The 22,185-nt window shown below is 40.8% G+C and overlaps 1 protein-coding gene across 8 annotated transcripts in view; it reads left to right on the top strand.

Moving 5' to 3' along the window:
• The window catches only part of CDKL5 (cyclin dependent kinase like 5), a 279,679-nt gene that overhangs the window by 232,178 nt on the left and 25,316 nt on the right, over window positions 1–22,185 (top strand). For all 8 annotated transcript variants that reach the window (XM_075594281.1, XM_075594278.1, XM_075594274.1 and 5 more), the window contains 5 exons: window positions 812–871; window positions 2,513–2,603; window positions 4,458–4,647; window positions 12,967–13,047; window positions 14,304–14,461. In XM_075594281.1, the coding sequence (XP_075450396.1) occupies window positions 812–871; window positions 2,513–2,603; window positions 4,458–4,647; window positions 12,967–13,047; window positions 14,304–14,461 (580 nt within the window). The remainder of the gene's footprint in view (window positions 1–811; window positions 872–2,512; window positions 2,604–4,457; window positions 4,648–12,966; window positions 13,048–14,303; window positions 14,462–22,185) is intronic.

Raw genomic sequence — 22,185 nt, forward strand, 5'->3', positions numbered from 1 at the left:
CGTGCATCACAAACCAACACTCAACAAACACTCCGGTGGCCCACAAACCCCCCCCCCCCAACTAGCCCAACCACCATTCCAAGTAGCCCACTCCCGTTACCACAACCCGACTCACATCTCAACTAAAACGCACGTGCACACAAAATACAACCAACACCTCCCGTAGGACGAAATAAAAAACCTCCCGAGCAAACACACCTCACATTCAGCTTCATGACACACACTGCTTCACCGGACAAACAAAGCCCTTCTGTTAGCCCAAAAAATATACAAATACCGTGCACCACAACACTCAACAAACACTCCGGGTGTGTGGGGGAAGGGGGACAGTGTGTGTGTGGCGGGGGGGGGAGGACAGTGTGACTCCCGGGCAACGCCGGGTCTCTCAGCTAGTCTTGTATATAAACGTCCATAAAGGTCAGCACTCCTTAAAATACCAAAAGTCGAGGTGCCTCGCTGTGTAGGTCATGTAGGAAGTAGAGGTTTTATTTCACAGTGTCCGAAATAAACGTTTGGCTCGTCAATGGGAATTTATTAAGATGTATTGATATACTGATTCTCATATATAATATGAATCAAACATTAAACAAATCAAATCTGTATGTATGCTTAACTACTAAATACTGAATCCTAAAATACACTCTTTGAGCTTATGCATGATGCATTTCATTAATGCTAATCTGGTATTGAAGTTTTTGATATTTCTAAGCAACCGCGATTAGCCGGCTGAATTTTTTTGTGTTCAGTATGTTTTGCTGTGATTTCTAAGCTGCCTTTTTTTGTCCTTTGTTTTGTGTTTGTCTTCTTATAGACATCAAACCAGAAAATCTCTTAATTAGCTACACTGACATCTTAAAGCTGTGTGATTTTGGTAAGTAAAAGAAAAAACATTTTACATATTTCCATACAAAAGGAAGACAAATATTCATAAGACATGGTTTCATAGGTATTAAAATGTATAGAAATAGATCCGATATAAAAGCTGCTTCACTTGTAAGATTCAAGAAACGTGAACTATACAGTTAATGATTAAAGATGCAAATGGCGCATGGTTTAAGGATGAAGCGTCTCATGTTTTTTTGTGATACATTCTGCTGTTTTCGTGCTGGCAGATAAATGCTACATTATTGGTATGGTTGCAGCTGTATTCGACAATTAACATACTGCAGTTCAAATCAACACTAAGGGCTTTATTGGATTTGTGGCGAAGAGTCCATTTGCAACATTTTGGGGTGAAAATCCCTGTAGACTTCCATGGGAATTTTCAACCAAAAATGGCCACTTTAGCAGATCTAGAATAAGGCCCTAAGAGTAAAAACGCAAACCATTTGCGCTTCAATGTGCACTCCCCTCTAACATTGAAGAAGTAAAGGCGTCTTCCGCTTTGAGATGAAGAATCTAAAAATTATTGGGGATGATGAATTAACTAAAAAACGAGCTGTTTGTGTTGACGCATTTTACAATTTCCTGCTTGCATTTTACATCAAATTTGAGAGTTTATTGCTTTTGATGTAGACTTTTAGCCAGGAAATTTGCACTAACTCAGATAAACTAAAGAATCGCAGATTCAGCTGGAAGGTTCTTTATTTGAGTCACTACAAGTATCTCCAAGCAATTGCTTCCCACAGGAAATAGAAAAATAAAGTCCCAAGCAAACACATAAACAAAGGTACTGGGCAGTTAGTGGAGAGTCTCCCTTAGGCTACTGCTAGGTTAAAGGGGAGTTCATATATAGGTAACAGGGAGTGTGCTAAGCTAAAAATGATGGTGTTCCGCTCTGGGTAACCCCCCCTCCCGCTGCCTGAGATACTGGGGCCTTTGCCACCGGTTCCACCAGTTCTTCATGCATGTTTAAATCCCCAGCGTCACACTGGCCAATAGGAATCCGCGACACATGATGTTGCGGCTTCCTATTGGCCTTCATAACGCCCACTGATCAGGGCTAAGCTTCTAAGCCGTATTCTAAAAGGTCACAATGGTGTCTAACTTTTATTATAACATGTTTTTCCATAAATGTTTCACCAAAATACAAGACAACTAAATGATTTAACAATCGAGCATATGGAAGGGATGAAGAAGGGAAAGTACAGATGAAGTAGACATTATTACCCCCGCAAATGTGGAATAGCTCAAGCAATATAGCAGTAAATATTGCATGCGTTAAGGAGATAATGCAGGCGTTAAAAAGTTCTACCGCGAGTGCCATTGAAAACAATGATAACAGGAGTAATAACGTCTGCTACATGTATGTATGTATGTATATATTTATATTGCTCCCACAGTACGAAAAAACATCTGTAAACACAACTTAAACAAAAACAAAAAAGACTACACAATTGACGAGGTGTATGGTACTGCTCATTGAAGATAATGCTTAGAATGAGAAGACTGGAATAAGAAATAAAAATGTTTCTTTTTTGGTTGTTTTTTCATGTGCAACTGAAAAGGGGATAGGTAACATAATTCCTTTTTGGAAAGATTTTTTATAAAGTGGAGCTTTTTGTCTTTTCAGGGTTTGCACGGAATCTGTCTGAAGGCAGCAATGCCAATTACACAGAGTATGTGGCCACCAGGTGGTACCGATCCCCAGAGCTGCTTCTCGGGTGAGAGTTGTGCTTATTATTTTGTTTTCTTTTTAAGGGGCAGTCCAACCTAGGACGAAAGGGCAATATGGACAGTGGCAATGAAATAAATTATATGTAGCAGATTGGCACATATTCTTGAAAAATAGGACAAGTACTAGAAACATTAAAAGATAAACAAATTATTGTAAAATACTATGTTAAACAAATAGGTTTAGGATGTTTGGCAAGAAAATCTTATCACTATAAAAATGAAGGACCTTTTCCTTTATTGTCCAAAGTGGCCATTTTTGCCTGAAAAACTCCAGGCCCACCAACAGCATTTGATCTGTTCTGGCCCTCAGATTGTTCAGCAGGAGGTGCGGTCCCAGCGGCCGATGGGAGGCATGGCCCCAGTGGAGCAATAGGGCCCAGCGGGCAGACATTCGCGTCAGACTTCCTGGATCGGGCCCAATTTCCGGTATCAGCCAGGCTGGCCCCCTGAGTTGTCTCTGCTCTCCCCCATGTTGGTGGACCTGAATATCCCCATTGGAGTCCATGCGGATTTTCACACAAAAATGGCCTGAACAACTGCTTCAGACTATATAGATTTAGCCTAAGATTGCTAAAAGCTTTCTTTCTTTTTCTTGCAAAGTATTTATGGTGCTGTTATTAGTTCAACAGATTGACATAAGTACTGCTCCTGATAACCCAATTCATATTGAGTTACCACAAGATATATATAAGTAAGACAGTTGTTTTAAGTGGGATTGAATTTTTCTAAGGAAGCCAATTCCATTAATCAGTTTTAATGGAATTTTTTTTGGAGTTGCTGGTGAAATTGCCGCTTTAAGACAACATATTTTGCTAAATCCTCTTTTATTTATAGATGGGATTCACAAGGATTACCCCTTCGGATGTTGTCGTGTACTAAAATGCTTTAAAAGGATTTCTGGTTTTACAATGTTAGGCGCATGACTCGCTAATAAACCAGCTTAATGATTCCAATCCATGTAACAGCCTAATGTGCCGAGTCTGTATTTTTATGTGTCTGCAGTGGTATGTGGATATTTGCCACAGTAAAAAGATATTAGCACTTTATTTTTTGCAGATCTCGGTTCCTACCGTTTGATTCCTAATATAATTATACAAATTTAGAATACAGGCTCGGTGAAACCATGACAACAATCGCATTTTTCATTGCTGAGTGATGCACAATGATAATAAATGACACATGGATAGTGCCAGGATCTTTTTATTTTAATCTGGGCATTGTTACAAAGAATATCAAAATAATTATGGTTTTCACTAATGCAGCCACAAATAATTTCTTAAGTGGTGTTTAATGTTTGCATAGAATGTGAAGTTATATTTGTTCTGTGTAACTCACTTTTATATTAGTATTTTTATTATATTTATTTTACAGTGACATTCTCCACTACAAGAAATGGATAATGGTTCCTTAGTTGTGTGGTAGCCTCTAAATAGCTTCTAGTAAAACCAATGGTATATTCCATTATATTTTTGCTTATGCAGTTTATGCTAAAAACCATTTTGATATGTGTTGACCATATACTAGCTATTTACATTGTAGATATATAAACGCACAATATAGGGAAACACAAACAATTATGGACTAAAGTGCTGTGACTCCTACGATCAAAATAAACAATTGCAATGATGTGTTGAAAGGGTTAAATCTGGGTGATTTTATGTTTTCTTCTTTTCTTTTCTGAAACAAATAGAGCAAGCTGAATGTGGTCAATTGTCTTATGTTATATAATATTTCTGTTTGTGGGTCAAAGACCCAGAATTCTGCGCTTTAAAACATTTTGTCGGGATTGAGGGAAACTCATAATCTGTCCATGGTTTTTAATTTTGTTTAAATTTTTTCAGGGCCCCATATGGAAAAGCTGTTGACATGTGGTCAGTGGGTTGTATCCTGGGGGAACTAAGTGATGGGCAGCCGCTGTTTCCCGGTGAAAGTGAAATTGATCAGCTTTTCACAATCCAGAAAGTGTTAGGACCCCTTCCATCAGAGCAGATGAAACTTTTTTACAGCAATCCTCGTTTCCATGGAATGCGGGTGAGAATAGGATACTGTCTGTTTGCATTACATAACTTTGTGTATATCTGTGTAACATCCGTATCCCCCCCCCCCCCAGGGAGATTTACTGGTCGGATGGTGTTAGTACTGCTGTGGTGCTCACCTGCTGGCTCTCTGGAGCACTGAGTCTCCGTGATGGTATAGGGAGTAGGCAGCAGGACAGGTTTTCAGGATGGTGCAGCACCTCCATCCTGCAGGGTTCTGCCAGGGGCAGGAATTCATCCCCACAGGAACACATTAGAATAACTGTAGTCCCAGGCTAGGAACAGTATAACCATCTTTAATGGTGGACCAGCTCATACATCTGCCTTCTCTTGCAAGAGAGGTGCAATCTCAATGTTCTTCAAAGAGCATACCCCTCGCAGCTTGCATTTCTTTCCATGGTCAGAGCTCTGCTTGCAGGACCATTTCCCTGGACTAGGCCCCAAGGAGCTTGAGGCCCCTGGGCTAGTCTTAACTGCCTTACCCCTGATGGAGCAAGGTAGAACCTTGCCTACTCTTTAAGGAGCAGGCTGCACTGGGGAACCAAGAACTCACTAAATTTGATAGGGAGCCATCTTAATACCAGGGGAAGTTCCACTCCTAAGCTCCAGTAACTGGGCAGCACTATTGTTACCAGTCAGAAATTGATTAACACACAAAACAATTTTTAACTAAATTACCAAGTAATTATTATTATTATTGAAGTATTTGAACTTTGGACTTATTACCATATATGTTTTGTCAATTGGATGTAGCATTGGGCACCCCTGTCTTTTGTTGTATAATGTTAGGGCCAGGAATATATAGCATGGGGCAGTGGGCTACATCTGTTTGTATAACATTTATACAGTACATGATCTATGTTACTAGCCAAGGACTATTTTTCCATAAATATCTGGTCTATTCAGTGGAAACGTGTGTCTTTTGTTTCTCGGGGGGGTTATCCTTTGTATTCTGTAAAAATTCAGGCACATTGTCTGTATTGGATGCAATGATATACTTATTATACTCACACCCACTGAACACAATCAATGCTATATAATATACTAATGGCATCACAAATTGAATTATACCTCCTCTTTAAAAAATATATATACTGTATATATTTTACTTTGCAATGGATTCTTACCTTTAGGGGTTTTAAACTATAATTATCTGATCTTTATTACAGTAAATGTTATGTCATTTGAATTTGTATTATCTGCTACAGATTGAGCCTTTAAGAAAATCGGATGCTACCTGTACATTCGCTTTTTTTTTTTACCTTTTTTTTAACTTATTAATGGATATAAAAGTGCAAACTTGATTCTCACCTTGCTTAATGTGGCCAAGTCTCCCAGAATGAACTGGAAATTCCTGAACAGTTGGGCAATCTCCTGGTCAGCTTGGCACGATGGAACTTCGTAGTTCCCATTAACTTCCCTGAACTACGTAGGTTAGATTCAATGCAGCTGTGAATTCAAAGTTCTTAGTCTTCTTGGCTCATTAACATTCGAATGTGGGTTGGGTTGACGTTCCACAAAGTACAAGCAAATGTTAACCCTTAGCACGCTGGTCCTGTGCAGAGTGGAATAGCTCATGGGGAGCCCCATCAGGCTGTCCGCCTTTAGGGCAATGCAGATGTATTAGTGCCTGAAAGCCTGCTATACCAGTTTGGCTTCTCAAAACAGTCATCCTCTTTCACGCAAGATAATCAGAAAGCCAGGGTAGTGAAGTCGTATACATCAGTCAGGATCAATGGCCCGACATTTGCTTCTGTGCCCTTGGTGGACGAGCTTTCCCAGTGAGACTGACCCTTGCCATTTGTATATCACTCCATTTTCCTCTTTCGCGAGAAGCAGTGAACCTAGAGACTTTTTCTGAGTCACAGTTCATCGGCAGGTATGGGCTTCTCATCTGAGAGGGCCCGTTCCGTTACATGTACTGTACCCACAAATGGGGCAGGGTAGCTGCTGCAAGTCTTATGCTAACTATACTGTAGGCCTCTGCTCTTTTTTTTTCCACCTTGAGATTTGTCCTGTTTGACCCCTATCGGGGGGAAATCTCCTCTAACCATAGTTTTCTATTTTTCTCCTCATCTATTTAATATCTTCACTATTTTCTAGAGCTGTTACTCTTCCTCAGATTCACTCAGGTAAGAGGAGCTAAAATGCCTCCTAACACTGGTGTTTTTTTTGGGGTGGGGGTTTGGGGGGGAGGCACGGGCCCGGGCCCAGTGTAATGTTTCCCTCAGACTGATGAATCAGAGGAAAATAGCGTTTTGGGGCACCTTTTACATCTCTTGCAGAGGGAGTGGAAAGACTCCCTGGCTAAAATGCCATGGAGTCTGTGACAGTTACAGAAACTGTGTCCTCCATTTCCACTTGCTGAGAAAAAATCTGCTGCCAGAGGAACACGCACACGCTTCGGGTCACAGGTTAGGCTGGCCCTGAGTAGTTCAGTCTTTAAAAAAAAAAGCTTAATTAAAATTGTTTTGGATGTTTGCGTCCCCAACAGCTTGTTCCCAGGAGGCAAGTCTCACGAAGAACAAAAGGGTAGGGCATGATTCTAATGGAAGAGGAAGTGCTGGTAGAGAGACCAGCGTTCGTGAAGGAGAAACAAGTTATAAAAGCTATTATAGGGAATATAAAGAAGGAAATCTAATCAAAATACATATTTTTCTGCATTCTTGTAACTCATTAATTTACATCATACTGATACCCTAAGATCAGTTTTAAAATATTACACACTAAGCACCCACTGCCAATACGCTCACCAACACCACCAGGTCTGCTCAGATACCTTTACATTTTATTCTTGGATGTGTACTTTGCTATATTGTGTGTGTGAGATGAATATCTTGAATTCAAAGGCCTTTCTCTCCTTCCCATTGGACTTGGAAATACAAGCATTTTCTATTTCTTTACCTTCTAAGCCCATTATTTTAGAATGAGCCATAAATTAATGTTATGACACACCACCAAGGAACAATCTTGCAGTTCTGCCTGAATAGCTGATTGATACCGCTATTAAGCTACAGTGAGTTTCCTTTGATATATGATTCTAAATCCTCCTTATGACCTGGAATAAAATGTCATACGGAGATTGGAGATCGGTAATGTGGAGCACAAAAAAAAGTCTGTATTTGACCAATATGCCATTTCTGACCCTTGTACTATGTTCCCGAGGATTAAACCTAATCAAATGTAAACTGTTTTGAACATTTGATTGCATTTTAAATCGGCTCTGATATGGTGCCTTATATTATAAATACAACAGGTAAATTGGCGTGGATTAATAAAAGGGGAAAGAACAAGCGCAAAAAACTGTGAACTGGAAGGATACGTAATAGTCCAATTATGTAGATTTCCTTGATGGGTGCCGCACCGGGCCGCAAATGGGTTCGTTCAGAGCCACTTGTATTGTTTGAAGAGGGAAGTTCCAAATGCGCACAAGCTCATCAAAATAGGAAATATATAGAGAGAAAAAAAAGGAAAAAAAGAAAAAAACACAATAGTATAATACTGTATAAACCAGTCAAGGTAAAAAAGTATTGCACTCACATTGGGCGAGGTTAAACGAGCATTTCGGTTGTTAAGTGAACCACACTGATGTGCAGGGATCTCTGCTAGCAGAAAATATCTGGTGGTGCAGACCTTCTCAAATGGCAGGACTCGCAGCGTTAGTGCAGGCTCCTCAGCAGCAGGATATTCTCCGTAGCGGGGCCGGTACCGCTGCAGTCAGAGCTCTGACTGCTGCGAGTCCTGCTATTGGAGAAGAATATCCTGCTGTTGAGGAGCCATTTTGGCTTTATTTTTGTTAAATAAATCATGACACGGTGTAATATGTCATGTGTTGTTGTTCATCTGAGGTTGCATTTACCTAATTTTAAGACCTGCTAAGGAACAGATGATTGTTATTATGTCCTGATATCTAAAACCATAGAATTCAAAGAGGGTGTACTTTCTTTTTCACACCACTGTATATGTGCTGCATCATCATTTGTATCTGTATGTATTTCTATCCTGTTTTTTTTGCTACCAATATGCTTGCAATTGCATACAGTATGTCAAGCTTGTGTATTAGTGCCATTACTTTGCATGCAGTGAAATTACATCTGGATTTATCCCTTATGGCCTTTGTTGGCTGCATATATTTGAACTTTATTTGGAAGATAGGTTGCCTATCAGGGCTTTAATTAGATCATACACAGTACACGCATCCATGGTTTGCAATTTATATAGTACATAGTGCTGGTATCTTCCAACCAAGTACTACACTGTTACCTGCCTACTCCCCGCCAATAGCACAGACTGCAGCACTCCAGTTACATATGTGGAAGGGTTAATGCCCACGTTACTGACACAGTCCCAGGAGCCCTAATATAGTTAGGAGAATCTACTCCTTTTACTTGGATACTATATATAGAGTGTTTGTTAGAGCCAATACCTGTAGTGCTTTGAATTACCAAGCTATATTTGACAAACACTTTTTCTGACAGGCTTATCAGACAAGTACCCAGATTCAGTGGCATTTAATGTTCTAATCAGCGCAGGAGCCTATGGGGTGCACTTTGCAATAATAAGTGTATACTAGTACTTTAAGCACCTCCGTAAGGACTCATATCGCTCCTCTTAGGGGTTCAGTTCATACCCTTTTTATCCATTTGAGTGTAAAATAGTTAAATTGAAATATGTATTAAAATTTTATTATTTTTTGCGCCGTTTTCGTTTTTAGTTTCTGGTATAGGGGATCTATTACCTTATTACTCTAGAAACATATACAGCTAAACCCCGTTATAACGCGGGTCTCGGGGTCCACCCCGAGACCACCGCGTTACTAACGGGGTCGCGGGGGGAAAAAATGGCCGCCGCTTTAATGCAGATTCATCCCGCGGGACAGGAGATGGGAGCGGGCATGTCCCTCCGCTCCCCGCTTCCCCCTGTCACCGCGGGACAGCCCGCGGGGCAGGAGATGGGAGCGGGGATGTCCCTCCGGTCCCCGCTTCCCCCTGTCACCGCGTGACAGGCCGCGGGGCAGGAGATGGGAGCGGGCATGTCCCTCCGCTCCCCGCTTCCCCCTGTCACCGCAACACAGCCCGCGGGGAAGGAGATGGGAGCGGGGATGTCCCTCTGGTCCCCGCTTACCTCTGATCCCTCCACAAGCCCGGTGCTCCCGCTGCCTGCATGGAGGTGGTAGCGGGGGGTTTCTTCTCCCCACCGCTGTCCCTGGCGCTCCCGCTGCCTGCGCGGGAGGAGGGGGGGGAGCGGGTGGTGGTGCTGGTCGCGGCCTTTCCTCTGCTCCGACCCCACCCCCCGTCTGTGTAGAGTGAGAGAGTGTGTGTGTGTATGTATATATGGGAGAGAAAGTGTGTGTATGTGGGTGTGAGTGTGTGTAAGTGTCTGTGAGTGTGTGTAAGTGTCTGAGTGTGTGTGTAAGTGTGTGTAAGTGTCTGTGAGTGTGTGTAAGTGTGTGTAAGTGTGTGTGTGTGAGTGTCTGTGAGTGTCTGTGAGTGTCTAAGTGTGTGTAAGTGTCTGTGAGTGTGTGTGAGTGTGTGTAAGTGTGTCAGTGTGTGCAGTGTGAGCAATGAGCAGTGTGTGTGCAGTGTGCAGTGTGTGTGCAGTGTGTCAGTGTGTGCAGTGTGAGCAATGAGCAGTGTGTGTGCAGTGTGTGTGCAGTGTGTCAGTGTGTGCAGTGTGAGCAATGAGCAGTGTGTGTGCAGTGTGTCAGTGTGTGCAGTGTGAGCAATGAGCAGTGTGCAGTGTGTGTGCAGTGTGTGTGCAGTGTGTCAGTGTGTGCAGTGTGAGCAATGAGCAGTGTGTGTGCAGTGTGCAGTGTGTGTGCAGTGTGTGTGCAGTGTGTGTGCAGTGTGTCAGTGTGTGCAGTGTGAGCAATGAGCAGTGTGTGTGCAGTGTGCAGTGTGTGTGCAGTGTGGCAGTGTGAGCAATGAGCAGTGTGTGTGCAGTGAGTGTGTGCAGTGTGTGCAGTGTGCAGTGTGAGCAATGAGCAGTGTGTGTGCAGTGTGTCAGTGTGTGCAGTGTGAGCAATGAGCAGTGTGTGTGCAGTGTGTCAATGTGTGCAGTGTGAGCAATGAGCAGTGTGTGTGCAGTGTGCAGTGTGTGTGCAGCGTGTCAGTGTGTGCAGTGTGAGCAATGGGCAGTGTGAGCAATGAGCAGTGTGTGCAGTGTGTGCAGTGTGCAAAAAAAATTAAATTTTTTTTTTTTTTTTAAACGGGAGCCACGGGAAAACCGCGTTATAACCGAATTGCGGTATAACAAGGCGCGTTATAACGGGGTTTAGCTGTACATACAGTTTAGAGTGCAGCTATAGGGGTCCTTTTGAACTTCTCTGTTCACTCCTGCTAATGTTATTTTTAACCAAAAAGAGGAAATCAAAGCCATTTGTTCAGTCTTGAAATAGGCCTACTTGAAAATCACAAGCGATTTCTGGATGCTGTCGTAAGAAAGAGGTTGTAGCCTAAAAGATGTTTATTGAAAGCTGACCTTGACAAAAAAAAATGTTTTATTAAAGAAGTCCTCTCAGATTGCATCTTTAAAGCAGAGATATGAAAGTTTGACTGCATTATAACAATGTGTTTAGTACTGGATATGATGCAATAGAGTCTCAGCATATTAGCTATTGCCATTGGGTTTTTCATTAGATCACGTCATACTAAAATCTGTGATCTATTTTTTGTATGGTTTATTATTGCATATGTTCTTCCAGTCAGGTAAAATCCTGATTTACTTATCTCTTAAATTAACTTTCTGTGATCTAAACATAGATTTTTTTTGCGTTAGTACTGTACATGTATGCTATGCAAAATAAATGGTACAGCAGAAAACAGTCAGTTTCACCTGTTAAAAGTTATGTAAGAAATGTTTATACTTGACAAACACATATATCGCAACTTTAAAACCTCAGGCATTGCATGTACTGTACTAACTTGAAAGTCAGACACATATAAATACCTACATTAACTTCTTTGTATGCCGTAGGGCAATGCTGAGTGATGTTTTGCTAAAGGGTTGGGAATAGCCATTTTTGACTTAATTTTCAGTGCTTCGTGATGACCTTTGTGATTACAGTACATTCTAGTCAGATTTTAGGAGCATGTGTTTTCCTTGAATCGAGCTCAAAATGTAATGATCAAAGTACCTTTTTAACTCACAGAGAATTAAACATTATTCAGCCTAAATCCACAGAAATGAAAATGCTGTGCATCTTATGAAATAACGATCAAAACTACAGTATCCCTCACAAGCCCTAGAGTTTCTATATCTTCTGGCATACATAGAATTTCCTTTGCTCCTGGAATATTTCTCAAACCTGTATGTACCAGGAATAGCCGAGTGGTGATTTCTGGGGAATGCTTTTGAAGTGTCTGCATACATTACTGCAGATCTCTTGCTTTATAGCTGCTTCTTTAGCAGTGATCGTGTCCTTTCCTTTTGCAAGCTCCAATAGATTTGTAGATAAAGTTAGCACAGGTAGTTTAAAAATTGAACATTTAACTTCTTCCTTGTTCATTCTATCAAACCCAACTACTGTAGGTTATTCTTATTTATACCAGTGTTTTGAAAGCAAAGCACACTGTAGGTATAAAAGGAGCGCAGGAAATAATATATAGAAGATATAGGTGTTGGGAGTAAGAAAGGGCACCTTTCCATGAGGGTTGCCCACAAAGAATTAAACAGTAGAACACTTCATTGTCAATGGTGAAGGTGATGAGAAGCAGTGTTTAACGGCACCTGCTATGAAAATGATTGAAACACCATAATTCTGGTAACAAATCGGTGCAATATACATTCTGGTGCGGTGGCAGTTGTTGCAATCCTATGTGTAGGCTAAGTGTCCTCTTTTTGGAAGGACATTTTTAAGACCATTGTAACATATTTTTTGCATCTGTTTGTCCCCTACTTTCCTCCCAGTGAGGCCTTTTACTTTGCAAACCTTACCTTGTGGCCCTAAAGGTACATTGAGTTTGGAAGGGGCACTAGTTGCAGTGTAAGAGATGAAGAGCAGACCTGGATATCGTTCTATATTTGTTATTTGTTTCTGTTAGAGAATAATGGAAGTAATGGATCATAGTAAAAAAAAATAGAACCAATGTGGCCAATGAATCCTTGGTTCCCCATAATGAGAGAGATGTTATAAGTGCCATCTAAAGAAAATGTGACTCAAATTTATAATACAGTATATTGACTGTCAAATGTTGACCCATTTCAAGGTTTTGATAGCCAAACCTGTCTTACAAATAAGGTTTTTTTCATGTGTCGGTTGATTGACATGATGATCTCTTAAGTGTACGAATGTTTTCATTCTTATTTTTTTCAGTTTCCTGCAGTTAACCATCCTCAGTCTTTGGAAAGACGATACCTGGGAATTATAAGTAGTGTTTTGCTTGACCTCATGAAGGTAGGGAGTTATTTGGAATTTTAATATGCTTCTGTGTATGAGGAATTTCAACTACCCTAGAGGTGTGGTGTATACCTAACTACACAAGGACTACAATTATTTATAAGACACATTGATCTTACTGATCTAAATTGATTTTCTAAATGCTGCTTGGAAATGTGAATGCATGAACTGTACTGTATAATGTATTTAATACATTGGTTCTGGTAAAATAAATGCAAGAGACTGTGTATTACTGCAATATCTCCATGAATTATCCTTTCTAGAAAAGTAGAGGTTCTCAACTCCAGTCCTCCAGGCCCCCCAACAGGTCAGGTTCTATGGATTCAGCACAGGTGGGGAGTCTTGAGGACTGGAGTTGAGAACCCCTGAGTTAAAGAACCTGAATGTACATTATAATGTTCACAAAAAAAAACAACAAAATTCAGGGCAAAGGAATAATTTGCATTATTACATGTCCACTGATTTCTCATTCTTGACAATCGTAAATTCAATCTTCAGTGAACTGATGTTTTAAGGGCTTGTTCTAAAACATATTCGTTTGTCAGGAGAGAGAGCTTTCCGGTCACACGCAACTCAGTACACATTGCGTTATAATGCATAGGTGTTAACAGACAATTTGTAGGTAGAAGCAAGTAAAACATATTTAGATTTGGTTAAAATTATTTATATATGATATGCATGTTTTTAAAATGTTATATACAGATATTTTTCAAGGACAAATATACGGGGATGTGCATCTAATTTTCAAGTACTTTTATTCCAAGTGAAGCACTGTAGAGAGAGGGACATCCTAATTCTTATAAAGCTCTAGCTATTTTTTACAGTAAAACCACAAAAACAATTGAAAAAACAAATACTTGCACAATACAATGAAATTTGCATCAGAAATAAAAGTAGATGTTTAATAAAGGGAATCCATCTTTACGGTGGTTTAAAAAAATTGTGAAAATGCATGTGATGTATAAAGACAAAATAATTAAATGTAAATATGTTAGGAATTCATGAGCATAACAGAGTATAAACAAATTTGTTTAATGAATACATATTGAAAACTCTATCAATGAGACTTTGAACATCAACTGATAAATGTATCTTTCTCCTACTTTCACCCTTTTAAAAGTTCCCTCCTCCATATACAAGTTGACGATATCTCTCGCAATTCACTTACTATTCTTTTGATTTAAAATGTTGTATTCCAAAGGGAGAATGATCCATGATGCTCAATAACTGAGGTTGGGATTTCTCTTGTCTAGAATTTATTGAAGCTGAATCCTTCTGATAGATACCTGACCGAACAGAGCTTGAACCACCCAGCATTTCAGACTCAGAGGCTCTTAGATCGAGGTGGGAGCTCTCCTTCCAGGTCATCCAAGAGAAAAACTCACCATGCAGATAGCAACTCATCAAGCAGGTAATTGTTTCAATAAAAGACAATTACAGTACATGCTTTCAAAATACATAAGGGTTAGAATTGTAAACCTGCACTTCCTCTAGATCAGTGTTAAAAAAATAACAAACAGACCCTAAAAGATTGCTTTGAAAGCTTGGCAATCAGCTAGTCCTATAAACCTGATCAAAACGACATACTGTATGCTGTAAAGAGTTTTTTCTTAAATTCCCTGGGCGAGTGTCATCATCTGCTAGGGAGGCCCAGTAGTCAGTGCGGGATGGGCCATGGGCAAGCGCAGGATGGTATCAGTATCAAGTACAGCCTGGTGATTCTGATCCAAACTACCCCAAATCCCCCTGTCACTGGTAAATCTGCCCTCCAGGCCAGCAAACACCTCAGAAAAGCCACCTGCCAAACCTGTTCAGGTGTCCATTGCAAGTTGTAGATCTGGAGCCATCCCACAAGCTGTTTGGGATGCCGTATCAATCGAGGGTTAAACACCCTTCTCATGTGTCCGATCGGAACGGTAGTTACCCTCCTAGCCAAGTTGTTGTGGTTGGTGTAGGGGCCCCAAAAGGGACCTTTTGCTGAGCTTTCCGGAGTAAACTCTGTGAGCTTATCACGTGCCATCTGTCAGCCATCTGTATCCAATCTTGATCCGTGGGGAAATAATGAATGGGTAGTGGACTCATCCTAGACTCAATCCACATATCCCGGTAATCCGACGGCTGCTACAGGTAGGGTTCGGCGTGCAGCGGTTTCAAGTTGGGTTCAGTTTTATGCAATGTTAATCCTCAGATATCAGGTGCTTCCTAGGTTTGGAGTGCTTCTGCTATGTTTTGGGGTCCTGTGTCTTTTAGGTGGGCCAAGTTATTTTGTTCTATTCTGTGTATAGACAAGCCTTTGGGAGATCCCTGGTAAGATGAGAATTGTAACTGTGGCATCTCCCAAAAGTAACAAGCAGCTTAAACAGAAAGCCCAAGCATTATTTGTGGTTTTGGAGTGGTTCCGTTATTGGTCTTTTTGGTCTCGACTTCATTTAGAAATGTTTAGGGTCAGAAAAGGAAGAAGACTGCCGGAAAAGTATGCTAAAACGTAGGCTGCAATGAGATCTCCCCTGTGAGCGGTGATCCTCTTAGGCACTGCGAATGTGCCCCCTACCGTATCCATTCATGTATTTTAGGAAGCAAATGAAAAATTACAGTACTTATTCCCTAAGGAATTATATTTCAATGCAGAAAAATACAATTTTATAATTTTGGTGAAATTATATGGTTATCTTAACAAATTGAAAGCAAATAAAGGTCATTATGAACTGCGTATTACTTACATTTTACATTTACAATTCCCACTTTCCATGGGAATACTTTAACATTGTTTTCATAAAAAGATAACAAATAATTGGTTTGACAGGATATCAAGACCTGATGGATTTGTCTCTTAATGTCTCCTATGCCTTCCCTTGCTCAAGCATATTTGACTATTTTATGAAGTGTTCAGTTTGAAGTTTGCTTTCCCATGAAGTCTAAGGGGAAAAAAGTTTTTGTTAACTTTTTCCTGTCCTATTAACATACCTGACACGGCATGGCCATGTACGGTGCCAGGTAGAAGTGCTTGTTTTCTAGGGTTGATTGAGATCACACTCCATTGGAGAGCGTTACTGTGCTGCCGTACTTCCAGGTGCAAAAAGGCTAAGGGCCCTATAGTATATTGTCCGAAGCTGCCATTCGAGCTATTTTCTGAACAGCCATTTATATAGAATTACACCCCAAATTGTCTAAAACCTTCCTAAATTTACACATTGTTAATGTACTAGTTGAGTTGAAGTCCATGCATTTTAAGGAAGATATGCACTCTATTTAGACTATTATTTTAATAGCACAAGATGGCCTCCCCAGTGCGTGAACACTGTGGTCAGACAACATATCGGTCCCCGCGATGTTTACAAACATTACTGACACTCCCGTAGATGTCTAGTCATTGGTCTAGCATGTACTGTATAATAGTGTGAGTGTAAATTGAAAATTGATCACGCACCCTCAACCTTTTTGACTGTAGAACATGTAAAGAGAACATCAATATTACAATTTCTCCCTTTTAAAAAATGTCTACTTTTTCTATTGGATTTTCTATGCACATCTTCAATTGTAGAGATCAGTAGCAAACATCATACTTCCTACTTCCCATCATGTTTAAAAAAAAAAAAAAATTGTAGCATTGAAATCTGTGAACCCAAGCATATATATGAAAAAAATAATCTTTTGTTATTATTAAAGAGAGCCAATCAAGTATGGCAATATCATTATAAAGTACTGGGCTGTGAACGCTCGTGTTTTACTGTAGTGACATGGCTGTGACTGTGTTAATTTTTTCTGTACACCTTGGCGGGTATATTAAAGTGTATGTTTCTGGACCCAGCAAACTTCCGGAGTAATGGAAGAGCAGTAATACACAATTTTTATATGAAAAATGCAGATCTACCAAGTCACAAAGACCCCCCATGTGATGCGCCCCACCCCCCTCTTCTCCCAGTGGGGTGTAAAAAGTAGGTAAGAAGGGATTTTTTCCTGAGGTGGGTCTGTGTCTTGGCAGGTTTGGGACGGCATGACGACGCAAATTGTGTCATGATGGGCAGGCGGTGATGGCGTGATTCAAGTCCTCGTGCATTCTGGAGCGGGGGAGGCCAGCTCACGGGCTAAATCTTCATGATGATTTTGACAGATCTAAAAATGGCATTTCTTTAAGGAAAACTCAGACTGAGATTCATTAAAGTCAATAAGACCCCTTAATCTAAAATCAGTGATAATTACTCCAAATCGCTGAGACTCACAGAAAATCAGTGAGGTCTGTAACTGTTCTTTCTGTATCTTTAAAACCTTATAAAGCTGTACAAGTGACCTCAATATATTTTCTTTAGACTATCGCACAAAACGGTGTATTTTTATAGCCTAGATCACGTTTGGCTCATCAGCAAAACATTGTACAAAAGTAGCATTAGCTACTGCTACGGTGTGCGAAAAACTTCTGAGGTTTTTTTTTTTATTCTACATTATATTTTCTTGTGACAATCTGTAGCATTCTTCAACAGAATGGTTTCCAAGAACTGCCACATTCTATTGAGGTCAGTGCCAGTGGCATAAGGGGAAGGGCATAGTTTTAGCCATCGCAGTTGGAAAATAACTGTATGCAAAGTAAATCAAATTTAAAGCAACCGTTACAATTCAACACAGCTGTGCAAGTTAAATCTATTGGTACATCAAAGCTTAACCTTATGAGTGCTGAGGGTGTTTGTACCTCGGAGTGCTAAAGTAATTAGGCAGTTTTCAGTGCTAGCTATGTTAAAGGAGCAATCCAAGACGTTTTTTTATTTTCATGTTAGTTTAACATAGGATTGAAGCAGGAGGTCTCTGGACCTGAACCCTATTAATTTCAGCTCTGGGGGCCCCCTGCTTCCCGAGATAGTCCTCCAAAGGGGGTGCCGGTATCTCGACAAAACTCCTGTGTCATGCAGGCCAATAGGAAGCTGAACCTGATGACGTCACGGCTTTCCATAGGCCCGCAAGACGCAGGAGCTTTGAAACTCGGTCATTGAACCATGAACCATGCTAGCCGTGCGGAGAAGCTACCGACACCCCCTACGGAGGTATCTTGGCAGCATGGGGTCACCGGAGCCGAAATTAATGCGGTTCAGCTCCGGAGACCCCCTGCTTCAGTCCTACGTTAAAAATAAAATAAATTTCACCAAAAACATTGTGCTCTTGGATTGCCGCTTTAAAGCCACAATTGGAATATTATTCTTATTGTAAACATAGACAAATAATAATTATTTTTTTAATACTACTGTACCTTTCGATTATAACTTTATCAATGATTTCATGATATTTTCCCACACATTAGACATTTTAGTCCAAATGCTAAACAAATGCATTTTTAAACACAAATTCATCTTCACTCGACTTAACCAATTTCTTTTTATTCTTCATTCAATGTCATACCTACACAATCTGTTTTTCAACCAGGGTTACTAGGAATCCTTGGGTTCCCCGGATATACCTTAAGGGTGCCATGTAATTTTCTGGTCACTTGAAAATTGTATCAAATACAGAAGAATTTACAATGCATCTGATCACAGAGTTGCTATTACAGATGGTTGGAGGTTCCTCAGAATTTCACTTAGGGTTCCTTAACCAAAAAAAGGTTGGAAACAACTGATCTATACTGTGTGTGTGTGTGTGTGTGTGTATATGTATATGTGTGTGTGTGTGTGTGTGTGTGTGTGTGTGTGTGTGTGTATATACAGGCATACCCCGGTTTAAGGACACTCGCGAGTAAGTACATCTCGCTCAATAGGCAAACGGCAGCTCACTCATGCGCCTGTCAGCACGTCCTGGACAGCAATACCGACTCCCTACCTGTACCGAAGTTGTGCGCAAGCGGGGAGACTATAGCGCCTGTTACACATGCGTTATTTACATCAGTTATGCACGTATATGACGATTGCAGTACAGTAAATGCATCGATCAGTGGGGAAAAAGGTAGTAAGTACTTCACTTTAGGTACATTTTCGCTTTACATACATGCTCCGGTCCCATTGCGTACATTAATGCGGGGTATGCCTGTATATGTGTGTGCGTGTGTTTGTATACACACACACACACACACATATAGTTACATAGTTACATATAGTTACATAGTAGATGAGGTTGAAAAAAGACGTACGTCCATCAAGTTCAACCTATGCTAAATTTAGACAACAGATACTTTATCCTATATCTATACTTACTTATTGATCCAGAGGAAGGCAAACAAAAAACCCCATTAAGGGGGAAAATGAATTCCTTCCTGACTCCAAGAATTGGCAATCGGATTAATCCCTGGATCAACATCCTTCCCATGTATACTTATCTGGTATATCCCTGTATACCTTTCCCATCTAAAAAGATGTCCAACCTTTTTTTGAATAAATCTATTGTATCTGCCATCGCAGTCTCCATGTGTAATGAATTCCACATTTTAACTGCCCTTACTGTAAAGAACCATTTCCTTTGTTGCTGATGAAATTTCCTTTCCTCCAACCTTAAGGGATGGCCCCGAGTCCTTTGTACTGCCCGTGGGATGAACAGTTCTTTTGAAAGCTCCTTGTATTGTCCCTGAATATATTTGTATATAGTTATCATATCCCCTCTTAGACGCCTCTTTTCTAATGTAAATAAATCTAATTTAGCTAGCATCTCATAAATTAGATTGTCCATCCCCTTTATTAATTTGGTGGCTCTTCTCTGCACTCTCTCTAGTTCCATAATGTCTTTTCTTAGGATTGGTGCCCAAAATTGTACTCCATATTCAAGGTGTGGTCTTACTAGTGCTTTGTAAAGGGACATAATTATGTTTACTTCCCTTCCATCCATTGCCCGTTTGATGCAAGATAAGATCTTGTTTGCCTTTGTAGCTACTGCATGACATTGGGCACTATTGCTAAGCCTGCTGTCTACAAGCACTCCTAAATCCTTCTTCATCAAGGATTCCCCCAATATATTGCCATTTAATTTGTAAGTCGCCTTTTTATTCTTGCATCCCAAATGCATAACCTTACATTTATCTGTATTAAACTGTGACGGGAGCTTTGTGACAGGCTGTAATTTACACAAAATATATATAAATATATATATACCTGGGTCTGAACTGGGACGAGACTTAGATATGATAAAATATAATTTATTCCTTGATAAAGGTGAACACACAAAAATGAACAAATAACAGGCAAAATATGGACACTTACTTAAAGATGGGAATGATGAACCAGTCCCAGCTGGACTGGCAGTTCATACAGCAATCATCCCAAGACATTGCATAGCATTTCTCTCAGCAGTCAGGTAGCAATCAGATGATACATTGAAGACCATGAGTAAGGGGTTACTCTGACTTATATATCATTTTAACCCTTCTCTCCCATTCACGGCGCCGAGCGATCTAGCAAAAGTCCTTTGAAGCTCTTTGAAGCTGATTTTGGACTTCCAGTGTTTAGTGTGAAATATCACACTTAAACTGGTCAGTTCCTTTGGTCCCTGGGCCAAGCATAAACAATTAGGCAATTTAGCCTTTGATCACCAGGCTTTTGTAAATTCCAGCAGGATGTTCTTCCTGCTTATTTACCATAACAGAATAGGACCAAGATTCCATATATACTGTAAATACCTTCATAACTTCATAACTTCAGTTTAGTAGTACTTACTGGCATGCGAAACATATTAATACATTCCGTCACGCCTGACGCTCCCAAAGAGACCAAATATTACAGTGTAATATTAAAATTTAGAGAGATATTAATATCTGTCTGTTCAAACCGGCTAAACATCAGGTGTTTGTAACCGTTAGTTGCGGGTAACTCCCACGAATACACATATGTAACTCTTAGCATGTTCCGCCAAGGACATCTCATAGTATTCTTATATTTAATAAGGTCACCCATTCTGATTTTCTCCTTGGGTAGCCCCACCCCTGGCAGGATACCTGGGTTTGTAAGTGTGAGTTTCAACGCTCACAACCCACTCAGTTCCTGGGTTCCGCATAAACAATTAGGTAATTAGCCTTTGATCAGGGCTATGTAAATTTTAGCAAGCTGTCCTGCTTGCATAGGCAAGTGACCCAGCTCATAGGTGTCAAAAACATTTGGTCTGGTATGCATAACATTTGTTCCTTAATGCATTACAAAGGCAGGCAGAACACAATAGCATCCGGCCTGTACATTTTAAAACTGCATCAGAAAGGCACTTTATCAAAAATATATGTTTCCCTTATGACAAAGTTATATTTTTAATAGGTGTGTTCTTGGGGGGTTACCCCGAGGTGGCACACCAACTATCAGGGTGCTGGCTCACTCCGTTCCTAAATTAGCAGTCTTAATGGAACGGCTCCTGTTATTCAGCACTGCATATAATATTAACCCCTTAAGCCCCAGTGTGTGTGTTGCAGACACTGGTCCAGAACCAATACATTCTTTTACAGGGGGATAAGTATTTAGACGGCTGAAAAATGGAGCATGAAAAGGTGGAAAAAAGGGAACAACGGGCTATAGTCACTATTTTAACATTAACCCCTTCCCTCCCGCAGCAACCCTAGTGTACGTGTGAGTGTAAACACCAGGATAACACAATACAGTTACACAGGGGAATATACATCTTCATGTTATAACAAGGGTTAAATCACATTTCTGGACCTCAGCCCAGTTAACCCCTTGTCTCCCTGGTGAGGTTAGAGGGTGTCCAATTGGGGTGTATCCCCTTTAATCCCGGGCCAAATCCTGACGAACGTCACATAAACCTCATCTGCTATTTACCTGCCCACGTTTCCAGTCTCTCCAAGTCCTTCTACATGTATATGTATATGTGTGTGTGTATATATATATATATATACAGCTAAACCCCGTTATAACGCGGGTCTCGGGGTCCACCCCGAGACCACCGCGTTACTAACGGGGTCGCGGGGAAAAAAATGGCCGCCGCGCTTTAGCGCATATTCATCCCGCGGGACAGGAGATGGGAGCGGGCATGTCCCTCCGCTCCCCGCTTCCCCCTGTCACCCCGGGACAGCTCGCGGGGCAGGAGATGGGAGCGGGGATGTCCCTCCTGTCCCCGCTTCCCCCTGTCACCGCGGGACAGGCCGCGGGGCAGGAGATGGGAGCGGGGATGTCCCTCCTGTCCCCGCTTCCCCCTGTCACCATGTGACAGCCCGCTGGGAAGGAGATG

This window comes from Ascaphus truei, chromosome 3 (assembly GCF_040206685.1).
Source record: "Ascaphus truei isolate aAscTru1 chromosome 3, aAscTru1.hap1, whole genome shotgun sequence".
Taxonomy (NCBI): domain Eukaryota; kingdom Metazoa; phylum Chordata; class Amphibia; order Anura; family Ascaphidae; genus Ascaphus; species Ascaphus truei.